The sequence below is a fragment of the Parambassis ranga genome, chromosome 12 (genome assembly GCF_900634625.1).
Source record: "Parambassis ranga chromosome 12, fParRan2.1, whole genome shotgun sequence".
Lineage (NCBI taxonomy): Eukaryota > Metazoa > Chordata > Actinopteri > Ambassidae > Parambassis > Parambassis ranga.
The window spans coordinates 2,551,641-2,565,696 of record NC_041032.1 but is presented as its reverse complement, the minus strand read 5'-3'; the positions used below and the strand labels follow the sequence as shown (position 1 = coordinate 2,565,696).

The 14,056-nt window shown below is 42.8% G+C and overlaps 3 protein-coding genes across 3 annotated transcripts in view; 1 reads left to right on the top strand and 2 right to left on the bottom strand.

Annotated features, from left to right (window-relative positions):
• Positions 1-629: 629 nt before the first annotated feature.
• On the bottom strand, positions 630-1,904 carry brcc3 (BRCA1/BRCA2-containing complex, subunit 3). The gene has a single exon (XM_028418176.1). It carries the CDS (start codon positions 1,806-1,808, stop codon positions 1,026-1,028), a length of 783 nt encoding a protein of 260 aa, XP_028273977.1. The 5' UTR covers positions 1,809-1,904; the 3' UTR covers positions 630-1,025.
• A 375-nt stretch (positions 1,905-2,279) lies between these two features.
• LOC114443738 (tripartite motif-containing protein 16-like) lies at positions 2,280-4,358 on the bottom strand. The gene has a single exon (XM_028418036.1). It carries the CDS (start codon positions 4,338-4,340, stop codon positions 2,631-2,633), a length of 1,710 nt encoding a protein of 569 aa, XP_028273837.1. The 5' UTR covers positions 4,341-4,358; the 3' UTR covers positions 2,280-2,630.
• Positions 4,359-7,407: 3,049 nt separating this feature from the next.
• The window catches only part of rab27b (RAB27B, member RAS oncogene family), a 32,230-nt gene continuing 25,581 nt past the window's right edge, over positions 7,408-14,056 (top strand). The window contains exon 1 of the mRNA XM_028418151.1: positions 7,408-7,676. The gene's annotated coding sequence lies outside the window, so the exon portion shown is untranslated. The remainder of the gene's footprint in view (positions 7,677-14,056) is intronic.

Genomic DNA, 14,056 nt, shown 5'->3' with positions numbered 1-14,056 from the left:
CAGGTCACCAGTCCAGTGATCCAATCACAGGGCAACATACATACAGGATATTTAGAGTGTGTACTGAACATATGAAATACAATACAAATAGTCTCCAAATAAAAGGTGTAAACAAGTGACATTAACTTATACATACGTTGTACAAAATAAACTCCTCAGCAGAGTGTGAGCTCTATGTGAGAGCAGTCTAACAATAAACACATTTCAAGAATAAAATAAAATGAAATACATGAGATATACATGCAGGATGTAGACTGGTTAATCATCGTTCTGCAACAGCCAAATAACATCATTGACATCATCTTTACTGTAAACATTACCTCCGTCTCTGCCTGTTCCCTCCTCTTCTTCTCTTGTTTTCCTCCCCTGGGCACCATGTAGCAGGTAAAGTCTGATTAGTTGGAGAAGGAGGGCATCTCGGAGATAAGTAATTTCCCCCAAAACTGATTGGGTTTAGGTTGGATAGTTGTGATCAGATGTGCATGTATTTTCTGATATTTCTGACCAAATAGTTAATGTTTTATAGCCCCTAACTTCTCAGAGAGAATGCTGCCAAATTAAGTTGTTTTCAGAGATCATCTGAACCTACAAATGGGAGCTAACGTGAAGTACCAGTGCTGAGATGATTATTATATTAATAAGTCATTTAATCAAGAGAACATAAATTACATAACATTCCAAAATATATGCAAACAGCAATGTTCTGCTTCCAGCAAATGTTTTACATATTTTACAAAATTAGACATTCAGTGGACATTTTTTCTTCTTTCCTCACAGGTTGTTAAACAAACAAGTGATCAGTGAAGAAAACAATTACTGATCATCACAGTAAAATATTTTACTTTGTATTTTTTTATTCAAATAAATCATATAAATGAGGCTATATTATTTAATGTCAACTTCTGTTAGGCCCTACTTGACGTTTTATCCACACACGTATTGATTTTCAATACCAAGCCCTGCATGGGGAGTAAGAAACTAAATATTGTCTTTGCAGTGTGTCCAACAGCGCTGACAGAGCTCCGTCACAGCGCAGCCAGCTCCTGCAGCAGCCTCTCCTTCTCCTGCTGCAGCTCCACGATGCTCTGCTTGTTCTGCTCCAGCCGGTCCTCCAGCCACTGCAGCAGCGGACCGCTCACCGCCGACATCTGGCTGCACAGGTTCTTGGTGAACACCGACCCGTTGTGGATCTTGGTAACTGGGTCCAGGTGCGCCAGGCTGTGAATCTTCCTGTAAGTATCCTGCTCTTCCTGACAAAGGATCCGAGGCAGCTCCACTGCAGATTCCAGGCACACCTTCCCGATAGCTTCACGGGGTACAACGTGAATGGGGATCTCCACCCGTTCGTACTCGGAGCCCTTTTGACCCTGCACGGACTGGAAGCAGGTGTACAGCACCCGGCCGGTCTTGGTGTTCTTGTCCTCGATGAAGCAAGAGAAGATGAGGCCGACGAAACACTGATCCAGCATCTGGTACATGGCCTGGGTCCGCACGTCGACGTGGGACGGCCACACGGTGATGTGAGGGTGAGAGTGGTACCAGCCGACCACCCGCATCGTTCTGCCGGTTATGTCGGCCAGCCGCTCCGCCTCGGTGGAAGCAGCGGACAGCTGCTCCGGGGAGATCTCCACACGGTCCTTCCTCTTGTCGGAGCGGCGGAGGATAATGACGGAGTGGATGTGAACGATTCGGGTGTTTTCCACTTCTCCGATACACAACCCCATCACCTCCTCCTTCTCTGTGCTTAAAGCGTGGTTCATACACACCAGAAAGGCGTCCGACTCCAAGTGAACGGCGCTCACTGCCATTATTTACCGTTAAAACGAGTTTTCAATATGAGACGAAGACGAAAACATAAACAGAGCCGCAGCAGTGCTTCACTTCCGTGTTCCGCTACAACAAAACCTTCCGTGTTGCTGCAGCCGGCAAAGGTTCCGCCTGGTCCTAGACGGTCAGTATGGACGATGTAGACTGTGTTGTAAATTAAATTACACACTGAAATAAATTTACTTTAATTATTTTATTTAAATTAAAAATATGTGCAAATGTTTACATACAACTCGTTACAAGTAGATACACTTGTTTAAGAATTCAAAGCAATTTGGACATTTTGGAAATGTAAAATACAACTGTATACAGTGTTTTATGAATGTTTGTTTGTTTTGTTTTTGTGGATAAATACGACCCCCCAAAAAACCCAATCAAACAAACAAATGAAACAGAAATATTTCACTTTTTTTAAATTTATTTATGACAATGTATTTATTCAAGTGCTTCACATTTCCGAGGGGTAACAGTACATAAACCTTGAATCATCTGTGACCTCTTGTGCAACAATAACAACCAATAAAGGTTTCTGCTAGCTGCTGATATTTCATTTGTTTGATTTGGCTCTCTTTTTCTACTTTCAGGACTTGTGTGAAAATCAGCTGATGTTTTAGGTTACAGTTCTGCAGAAATACTTATAATTCTAAAAAAAAAAAAAAGAATAAGAATATTGTAAAACAATGATTTTTATGATGATACAAATAAATAAACTGAACAATATTAACCAGACAGACCTCACAGTAATGTAATGTGTATATTCTCGACTTATGTTCTGTCTGCTTTTGCTTTAACCTAATCATAAATCAGTTATCATGCGGTACAGTGAGTCTCTGTGAGACTTTTTCCAGCAGACAGACCTCAGCAGCAGATCTACCACCTGACCCAAAAACACCAAGTCCCTGATGGAGCGGCTGATTGAACGTGGTCTGGACTCTGTGTAGGAGAGTCATGGTGTCAGAGACGCTGTAGAAGCTCAGTGTACCTGCATCATGATCCAGGTACACTCCGATCCTGGAGGACTGAGGCCCAGAGACTGAAGTGTGGGTCCCATTATGTCTAAAGGCAAAGCCGCTGCTGAAACACTCTAAAGCCCAAGACCGGTCATCATTACCAAATCCACTCTCATACCCCGATTTCCTGATGTCCTTATATGTGACTGCTACAGACACCTCGCTGCTGCCCCTCTCCACCTCCCAGTAATGCTGCCCACTCAGGCTTTCTCTGCTCAGGACTTGGAACATGTCAGTAAACCTGTCTGGATGGCTTGTGTAGGACTGTTTTTCATTTGTCACTGTTGCCTTTCTGTTCCCCTCAGTTAACACCAGGTGTAGGTTTGCTGTGTTTGTATCCAGGGTTAGTTGCTGTGAATGCTGTAAGAATTCAGCTCTGGTCGTGGGCTCTCCTTGTTGCCGTAAAACAGTCACTTCGGTCACATTTGATGATATCTTGATCTTCACATCGCTGAGAACCCCCTGTAGTTTATCTCTGACCTCTGACACAGCTGTCACCACACCATCAAAGTACAGCGGGGGGTGCACATCGATACAGGGCGTGCGTGTAGACTGACTTAGACATGCCAAGGAGGAGTAGATGTGTAGAAACTTGGTGTGGTCCTCTGTGTGTGTGAGCTCCTCCAACTCAGCCTCTTTCCATTTCAGCTCACTGATCTCCTTCTGCAGATTCTCCTGAAGAGCTTTGGCCCGACTGACTTGGTTTTTCTGCTGCAACCTGATGTGCTGCTTTACGTCTGTGCTCATAGTTTTGATAAGACGGAACAGCTGAGTGATGATTTTCTCACTGTTCTTCACAGCTTTATCAGCACAGAGGTCGATGGCCTCTACTTTCTGCTGGATCACCTTCAGATCTTTCCCTCTCTCCTGGATTCTCTGCTGGATCTTTCGTCGACTCTTTGCCACTTCTTTCTGTCTTTCTCCACGTTCCACTGAAGCCAAGACTGTGTCGTGGTTTTGATGTTCATTCAAAGAGCAGACAATACAGATACACTGCTGATCGCTGCGGCAGAAAATCTTCATCTCTTTCCCGTGATGAGGGCAGGTGTTCTCCCGAAGCTTCTGTGAGGGTTTGATCAGCTTGTGTTTCTCAAAGGCAGGGGACTCATAGTGAGGCTGGAGGTGAAGCTCACAGTAAGAGACCAGACACTGCAGACAGGACTTCACAGCCTTCAGCTTCCTTCCAGTGCAGAAATCACAGGCCACATCTCCAGATCCAGCAAAGCAGTGATCAGCCGGAGCAGCTTGGAGTCCTGTCTTCTCCAGTTCCTCCAATAAATCTGCTAAGATGGTGTTTTTCACCAGAGCAGGTCTTGATGTGAAGATCTGTCTGCACTGAGGACAGCTGTGGGTTTCCTTCTGTCCCTCTTCATCCCAGTGCTTCTTAATGCAGTTCATACAGTAGCTGTGTCCACAGGGAATAGTCACTGGATCCTTAAGCAGGTCCAAACAGATAGGACAGCAGAGCTTTTTCTTGTCCATGAGCTGTTGTTGGTGCGCCATTTCACCTCAAAAGAGAAACTGAATGTGGAACCTTCAGAGCTGAATGGGACTGACTTGTTTGGAATGCAGGAAGATGACGGAGGGGTGAGCACGCTCATGTTTTTTTCCAGGAAGAGGAGTGGTTTCACTGGAGCATGTGCTCCCAGTTATTCATTAACCATAGAGTACATAGCAAGTTACACTAGAACTGGATAGATTTTTTTTACTTTGTATGATGCTGGGATGTGAGAAATATAAGGGTTAATTTCAAATCTTTGACTGCACGGCCGGCGTGTCAGTCAGGTGAAAGGTCTGTGTTTTACCACCAGGTGTCCCACTTTGCTTTATTTTTATTTGGTGCCTCTTGTCCATGGAATTCCTTGGTTTTCTTTTGGTGGCCCTTTTATGTGTGCACATGGGTCATCCTGGACATCCAGCTTAAACTGTCATGTCAATTGAATGTGCTGTTTATGTAGGAGGATATGCAGGTGATCTCTTGACCTTTCCTCCTGAACCCACATGTTTTCTGTTCATTCATTGCCCCTTAAAGCCAAGCAATGAACTGGTGACCTGTCTGTGGGGGTACCCTGCTTCTCACCCAGCTGGGACAGGCTCCATCCCACCTGTGACCCTGCAGGACAAACGGGTTCAGAAGATGGATAGAAATAGAACTAGAAATTCTAGTTGCTTCAACTACTTAGCATTTGCTGCTTAACCAGCAGCATAACCATCACCCTTAGCTTAGCACCATAAAGCAATGAAAGTGATTCTTTTTTATATGAAGATTTGGATTTTTAGATACAACAACAAATACCACATTATCAAAGAGATGTGTAGGATAATCATACAAAAAGGCATCGTTCCCTGAGTGAGAAGTGAAGGTAATGATGTCTTGCCATTTATTTATACAGTCCCTCTTTTGTACCGTATCTTTCTATGTTCCCGCTCTTCGACTCTCTTTCTCTTTGATTCAACATCAGGCCCCTGGTGCAAGGAAGTCTCTGTACTTCCTGACTAATTAAATGAAGAAACATGGCACACTGGATCTTTTCTCACATCTCCATGGCAACCGTTTGCATTGGTAAAAGTTTGAGTACACATGCATGATCACGTGAACACACACACATTTGTAGTCACTGTACGCTTGCCTACTTAAAAAGATTATGCAGGTGTTGATAAAAGCATTCGCACTCTCGCATGTTTGCAGAGGCGCATTGTATCCATGACGACTAAGATGCATCCAATGAGACTGGACGAAAAGATTAATTGGAACCCAGTTTGATAGTGTGAAAACTGTGGATGTGGAGTGTAATACAAATAATTAGATGAGTAAAATCATAAAATTAACTAAATATTTGTTTAAACTAGCTGCAGAGGATAATTATTCCAGCAGTAAGAAAGAACATATCAACCAATATAAAAACAAAGAAAAACACTACTATGTACATGTACATGTATATGTGTATATTATTGGAATTTTTTTGTCCAAATTACAGATTAAGATTTGCTAAAAAAAAATAAATCTTGTTTACTTTAAGTAAACAAGATTTATTTTTTTCATGTGTCAATAATTTTACAAGTAAACCCATTGCTTTGCAAATAGCCTATAAATGTTTCATCATGTAACTCATTTGAGAAGTAACTGCTGAGTCATGTTTGGAAACCTTAATTAGTTGGTCTGCATGTTCAAGAAGTCATTCATTCAAAAACATGTCTGGAATGTGCATTACAAAGTATAATCTGCCAAAATGGGCCCAAGGTTATTTCCTGTTACAGTGTTTCTATCAAGCAGTGACAGGAAATGAGGCTGTCTCCTAGCAACCTGCTCCACTGATTGGGGTCTTGGAGATGTGTCTTTGGATGTTGTGCATGCGGTGTCATCTCTTTTTTTATTTTTGTCTTTTTTCTGTAACTTTCTTTCACATCACATGATTGTGATTCACTGCATCCAGTTCAATATTCTCTTTTATTCAGTTATATCCACCTGTTGATTTAATTTAGGCCAAAGTAAATGAGGACTGAAACCTGTAGGTGTAAGGACCCAGAGGACGTCCTGCTTTTCAGGGTGGAAAATGTGTATCTGCCACGCTCGGAGGTTGGTGCCTTCATAGGCTGTAAGAATTATCAGCTTTAAGATTCTTTCTTTTTTGGTAAAAAAAGAGAAGACTATAATAAACAATAAAACATGCCGTTTAATACATAAATAATACAAGCTAACAAAAGAATTTCCATTTCAACAATCTGCAGCTCAACGCCACAAAGACCATGGAGATGGTGGTCGACTTCTGCAGGACCCCACCTGCAGCCGGTGTCCATTGAGGGTGTCTGTGTAAAAATGGTACCTGGGTCTGGAATGGGACAACAGTCGGGACTGGTTCCCAAACACAGATGCCCTCTACAGGAAGGGACAGAGCTGACTGTACTTCCTGAGGAGGCTGGGGTCCGTCAACATCTGCCAGAAGCTACTTCAGATGTTCTACCAGACGGTTGTTGCCAGCGCTCTCTTCTATACTGTGGTGTGCTGGGGAGGCAGCGTCCAGAAGAGGGACTCCACACAACACAATGGTGAGGAAGGCTGGATGGGTAGTTGGTGCCGAGCTGGACTCCTTAACATCTGTAGCTGAGAAGAGGATCCTCAGCAAGATATAGTCCATCCTGGACAATGTCCACCACCCTCTGCACCAGACCATCATCAGGCAGAGGAGCTGCTTCAGTGACAGACTGTGGTCCCTGGCCTGCTCCACAGACAGACTATATGCAGGTATATACATAGTAAATACCTCTTATATTTTTGCACATCTGATGCTGGCACCCAGCATTTAACAGCAGTTTCCCCCCCAACCATGCACCTATGTCTAGTATATTCTGCATGCATTAGGCCTATATATAATATCCACAATCTTCCAAATGTTACGTTTATAGTAAAAGTGTCGAGCAGTTGTTTGTGTAGCTTTAAATATATGTACTTTAATTGTTTTAGTCAATCAAATCCCCAAAAGCCCAAGGAAGCATTTTGACTACCGATATAACCGATTTTCCGAGGAGTCCTTGAAGGCAGCAGAAGCGTCAATCCTCCACCCCTCGAGGAAACCCAGCGACATCCATCAGACTCGTCGGACTCTCAGAGGTACACTTGCGCCGTCCTCAACCTGCAGTGCTGCTGAACAGTCCGCCGGGCTGTCACATCGAGGACCGGGCAGGTTCGGTGATCTCTGCGCGGATTTCCCCCTCAATCAGGACCGTGGGAGCGATGCGACGTCTCGGAGGAGGAGGAGGAGACGAACTGGCCAGGCAGCAGCAGCAGCAGCAGAAGAAGACACCTGAGAGGAGGATCTGAGTTTGTTTCTGTAAAGAAAGGTAAGTAAGCAGACAAACAGAGAGGGGGTTAGTGGGCAGGCGTTAGCGGGGGGCGATCCGTCGCACTGGTGCCGATGATTGTTGTGTTTCCGTGTTACTTGTCGTGTCCAGCATCAGTAGCAGGCATGCAGGCAGGCTGTATGAGTCATAGCCCGGCGCAGGGCTGCTGGAGGATCTGCTGAGGAGCAAGTGTCTGCAGCCTCCTGAACCGCGGTCCCGTATCAGCCGCTGCACATGCAAAAAGGCTACAGCTCAGCGCTGTGCAGGCAAATGAGTGTGTGCGGTGAGCGGACCCGCTGCAGTGTCAGTGTAGTTTAGTGTTTGTGGTATATGTGCAATCGTGTGTGTGACATATAACAGGTGTTTTTAATGGAAATGCTGAATTGTGACATGTGCGATTCAGATGTTAAAAACGTGCAGACATGTGCTTTGTGCAGTGTGTCCAACTTTTTGGCAACAGTTTAGATTTTCACTCTTTTCAGTTTTTTTTCTTGTGTTTGTTTTTTTTCACATAAAGCCACTGCAAAGATTTTTTTTAACACGTTCCTGTGGAAAAAACGGAGCAGGGACTGCAGGTTGGACCACTATCAGGCCTACAAAGGCACGAGAACCTGTTTTCCTCGTCACTTTCACACCAATGAATATAATATTATACCAACATTTGTATAGGTACTTTATGCTCTTACTGCTGGTGCTCAGTCAGAACACCCTCCTGGTCATCCAAGGCCTGAGACATGAGACCCAGTGCTTAAAATTGTAGTTCATACCACTGCCTCTAGGGGCTGACTCCCAAAATGAATCAATCTCCATAGACTTCCATGTTAAATGTCTGACTTTAAAGCAGAAATAAACATGTTTACAGCCTAAAACACAATTCTGGTCTCTGTTATTAAGTTCCTGATATATATATATATATATACTATAACATATATATATACTCAACAACTGCTTTGAGTGACAGGTGGGTGCCGTATCACAGTGCAAGCTTTCTCCTTCTGTGACTGCCCACCCGCACTCCATCTCCTTGCCTGTATTTGGAGTTTAGGTGGACTGTGAGGCTGCCAACATGGCGACAGGCCGAACCACCCACAAAGGCCCAAGACGGTGCTTCAGAAACCTACGGTTGATGTCACGAACACTCGGTCCATAGTTATAAACCGGCAGTGGGTTTAACTAAATGATCAATTTGCTGACTTGCTGCTTGTTTTACATTTGTTCTATTGAGCCAGCTTTTTCCTTGAACACGCATATGAGATACCTGATCCCACACCACTGTGTCGGTGATGAGTATCCATCTGTGTCTCATGGGCAGGTTCAGAATGATTGTCATCTCATAAATCAGTATGTAAACAAAGGCAGAAGGAGCAGAGGTAATGAGTGGAAGCAGCTGTTTATTGGTTTGGTAATGCAGCCGCCACCTCTGAGCTGCTGGCAGCTCTATTGTTTCACATCTGCAGCGTCAAGCTGCGCTGATGCCTCACTGATGGATTCATAATGGAAATTATACATTATCTTTGGCCTGTGGTGTTATCTGTGCTTGTGAAGGCTGTAATTTGCTCAGACTTCCTTTTTATTTGTTCACGTTTCATGGAAAGGCAAATTTATTATAATAGATATATATATATATATATGCTGTCAACATGGCAACAGTTGGAGACTCCCAGAGGATTCCAAACCAGCAAACCGGCTCTTCAGAAACCTATGGGTAAAATAAGTATGGACACTTTGTCCATACTTATATACAGTCTTTGATTTGAACACACAGCAATTTATGGAAGCTGGCTTCATAATCAGACTCTTCTGTGCAGATCTGTGCAGGTTATGGTAATGCTTTGTTCAGGTAGAGGGCAGGAGGACTTCTTTTATCTTCTTCCTTAAGGCTATCTGGGGATGAAACACACCATGGTTAATGGTGTGTTAATGACTGAGCAGGCTCTTCTGAGCCCGGCCAATCTAATTCACCTTTAGTCCGAGCAGTGAGCAGCAGCATGAGTACGGCTCGCTTTCCTTTTCCTCCTTGCTGTTTCTTCCCTCACTTCTTTCCCGCCTGCACACTATCCTCAGGCCTTGCATGTCATTTCATTTTATGTATCAACAGTTTCCATGGCAAAGTTTGAAAAAAAAAACAGTTACACCTTTTGAGATTTATCCAGAGAGACTTGCAGAGCTCACTTCAGGTGTTTTGCTGTGATGATTCTCTGTGACCTTTTGGCTCTGGGACATCCTCTGTAACCAGCATGCCCTTTTCTTCAGCCCTATCTGTCTTTCTCTCTCTCTGTCACTGCCTCTCTCTCTCTCTCTTCCTCCTGCCACCCACCTGCAGTGTATTGACCAGAAACAGCAGGATTCAGCCTCCCTAAGATGATTAATGCATAGATAAGATTTCCACTTCATAGCGAGGCACTGACTGCAGCAACACTCCTCTACAAGTCAAGTGTGGTGTCTGTGTGTTGGCTTTTCTGAGAGGGTGGTCTGTCAGGAGGATTAACTTTTAGTTATGTAAATGTTTCTTGGCAGAAATCATCTGGTTGAGTTGAAGCTTAATAGCCTAGTGGAGCCAAAGGACCCACTCACTCACTCTCTCACTTTGTTCTGAGTAGACTCTGGCAAACCAGAGCTGGAATGAAGAGTTGGACTGCACAGTGTTATACCAAGTCTCTCACATTTCACTGCACTCTCCAGAAAAATGCAGATATTCAGATTGATCGATTAAAGCCTTATTTAAACAGAAGTTTACCCTGATTTAGCATTAGCTCATTAGCATGGATGGGTCTTAGGTGGCATTGTAGGCCAGTTACAACAGCACCTCAATAATTATATTATAATTCTATAAATAATAGTAATATCCCAGAAACTATCGAATGAATAACTATCAACATTTGAAAAACAGAGTGCAGTGTAAGCATAAGGACACAGCTTCTGTGTTGTCACCTGTAGGTTTCAGGAGTCAAAACAAGTGATACACAAATCAGCCTAAATAAAATATATATGTATTTAACCCCGAAGATCCACCTGTCTGTAAGTGGGCTTAGGGGTCGGGTGGCCATAAATCGCCAACTTGCCTGGGCTGTGAACTTACACTGGTGGTTGTGACACTGTGTTTCTGCGATGGTGTAAATTCGTCTCAGTCATATCAGTAACCCCTGCAGTTTTCTTGTAGCTGTCTGTAGTTGTGTTCTGGCTTGAGGATAAAGATGCGATGACACATTCAGGTTAACGAATTGATCTCAAGGGTCTCGCTCAGTTCAGCCAGTCAGGCTGTATAATTTACAGCCGGATAAACAGGAGCTGGGTGAGGGAGAGCAAGGATTTAAGAGACTTAGAATGATAAGGGCTGACATCGCAGGAACACAAAACCAACCTAGAAGAATATTAAAAAATGCAGCTACAATGCAAATTTAGGACAGATCTCATGTCTTTTACCCCCTCCAGAAAAAACTACTTTTATAACTGATGTTAGATCTCTGAAAATAAAAGCCCCATTTACACACCTTACAATGTACCAGCTATCCTTTTTATAGGGCCAGCAGTGTCTTACCCTTACAGGTTACATAGACATGTGTAATCAATCAACCTCGAGCTGGATTCGGGCCGTATCCTGCTCTAACCGGATTAGATTATTCTCAATCTGAACAGCGCAAATCCAGTTAAAGCCTAAAATCAATCGGATACAATCTGATCTATTGGATTTGCTAAAATCAAAAAGGTCTGAACGCAACGTTTGCAACGTCTGCAGCGAGACACTTTCAATCTTCATCCATATGCAGAGTCTTTTTTACGTTATTATTTCACGTTTAGATTATCAGTGCTTTAACATTTAATAATCCATTCAGAATCATCCACGGCAGAATCGCGAGTCATTGAAGAAACATTATTTTTCCCCTCCCATCACTATTATTAGCTCTGTTTCATCATCATCATCTCTCACAATAAAAATGTATTGATTATATAATAAATCACACATAATCAATCAATTTGATTATGCTTAAACAATCTCAAGAAATCAAAACTCCGGGCCTGATCTTGGAGGTTTTAGTTCACTAAAGGCAGGGGCTTCTGGGGTCTCGGCTCCACTTGAAGAATTGTTTTAATCATTTTTTTCCTCTAATGCTGACACATGTGAGCTGTACCTCTTATCAGCAGATATACTGATGCTGAATTATTGGCAATTGCATAATATTTCTGATTGAAAACTATAAAAAAATAATAACAATAATAATAATAATAAAGTTTTTGCTTCTACACACACAGCAAGCTTGAAGACTAAGGAAATGGACATATTGAACAGAAAATCTTAGGCTGTCTATGAAAAAAATGGTTTTGAAAAGCACAGAAGAATCAATAATGAAGACTTGTTCTTGTGGACATTAAATCAGCCCGGCGGTACATTCTCCGCCTTGCAGCTGCCACTTTTATCCCCGCTCATAAATACCAGGATTACACCTTCTCATGATGGGGAACTCCTCGCCGCAGTAGTGCTGCTTTTTAATGATAGAGGCTAATGTTGATTCATATACGGCAGAGGCGCTGTGTTCTCTGAGGCACGTCAGTACGTAGATGCTGTCTGAGGAATGGTCGGTGGACGCACGAGCTAAAACACCACCGACACACATGGTATTCAAACAGCCATTAGTAATCCGTGTGTAACCATGAGTGTTATTAAATTCTTGTCTGAAGATGAAAGCATGTGATCGACAAGGGAACCAGAGAGCTGTGATCATGTTTTAAGATAAACTGACCATGAATTAATAAACTTGAAAGTAATGAGAGCTATATATCACTGCCAAGAACGCACCATGGGAACAAACACAATCTGCACTTTCCTTCATGTCTTTCATCTCGTTGATACTCAGCTTCTTTCCAGCTTTCATGCGGCAGACTGTTTATTTCCTGCTAAAAAAAAAGTCAGACAAAAAATTATGGAGCGAAATTATCCCTTTTTATACACTCCCATCGTTCAAATGCTCATTTCTTCATGAAAACGATTCTTCCTCTAGCATGACTGCTCAGAAGGACTATCATGCAGAGATGTAGAGATGTGGCTACCTGTAGAACCTAGAGAAAGCCTTAGTATGTCACTCTGTTTTTTATCTTCATAAATGCAATCATGGTCGACATATTTGGGATTTTGTGTCCACCAAACATAGCACCTACTGACCAAAAGCTCCATTGTGGTCTCATCAGACCAAAGAACCTTCTTTAGTTGACCTCAGAGTCCACAAGATGGTTTTGGGTGAACTCTAGTTCCAGCTTTCTTCACCTATAAAGCATTGATTGGTGAAGAACCCTGGCAGCAGCTGTTGCATTCAGTTTCTCTGCATCTGCGGATGCTTTTAACTCCATTATGTGCTCAGATAATGTCTGCAGGATTCACACACCTATGCAGCGAGTATAGTCACAGGTATCTTGGTGGCCTCCCTTACATGTCTTCTCCTTGCCACAGTCCCTCCATATGAGAGCGGTCTGCTCTAGGCAGATATATACAGGCGCCATATGCCTTCCATTTCAGCTGAACTTCAGGGGTGTTACACTTTTCATTAACCTTTCCTTTGAGCTGTTTAAAATGCTCCTTTGTCTTCATAGCGTAATTGTAGAAAGTGATACTAATTAACCAGAGAGAGGACCTTCCAGACACACAGCTGTCTTTGTACTACAATCACAGAGACACTTTCACTGCACACAGCTGATCCCAGTTTCACTGACTGTGAGACTTCTAGCACCAATTAACACAGACCCGTGTTCACTCAGGTGAGTCACTTTGAAAGGAGATGAAAATGTAAGCAGTCACTTATTTTACCCGATACTGTGTAGAAATCTGTTTTCACTTTTCCACTTTGACAGACAGGAGACAGTCCAGGATGGATTCTCTATTAAATTATTTCCTTGACATTTGTGTTCTACCATATTTACTCATATTTATTCTGTCTCTTTTCTCTGTGACACAGAGGGAGGAAACGCTGTCATGTTTCGAGTAATACATAATGGAATTAAGACAAGTGGGGAATGTCGATTTTCGTCGCATCATCAGAGCGTGCAAAAATCAGTATTGCACTTCACAGCAATTTACAGTTTGATCGTGATGAGATAGATGTCAGCATCTATGAACTCTCGCTGATGTCAGAAATCTGGCAACGCTACCAGCGCACATGGCAACATTCAGAACATGTAGCTGCGTTATTCAAAGTACTGCCTCAACCAGAATATGCACATTAATCATTACATTGGAATACAGGAAGATGTATTAGTATTATGCATATTTCTATAGATTTTTAAATGTAGAAAATACCATTCTCTAATCTCATCTGCCATTTTGACTTAACACATCCAATGAGCTGCAGCAGTGCCCCTATAAAGATGAATATGTATATACTCCTGCTTGC

Excerpts from the sequence above, each read along its gene's own strand:
- LOC114443738 (XM_028418036.1), bottom strand. The coding sequence starts at position 4,340 with ATGGCGCACCAACAACAGCTCATGGACAAGAAAAAGCTCTGCTGTCCT.
- brcc3 (XM_028418176.1), bottom strand. The coding sequence starts at position 1,808 with ATGGCAGTGAGCGCCGTTCACTTGGAGTCGGACGCCTTTCTGGTGTGT.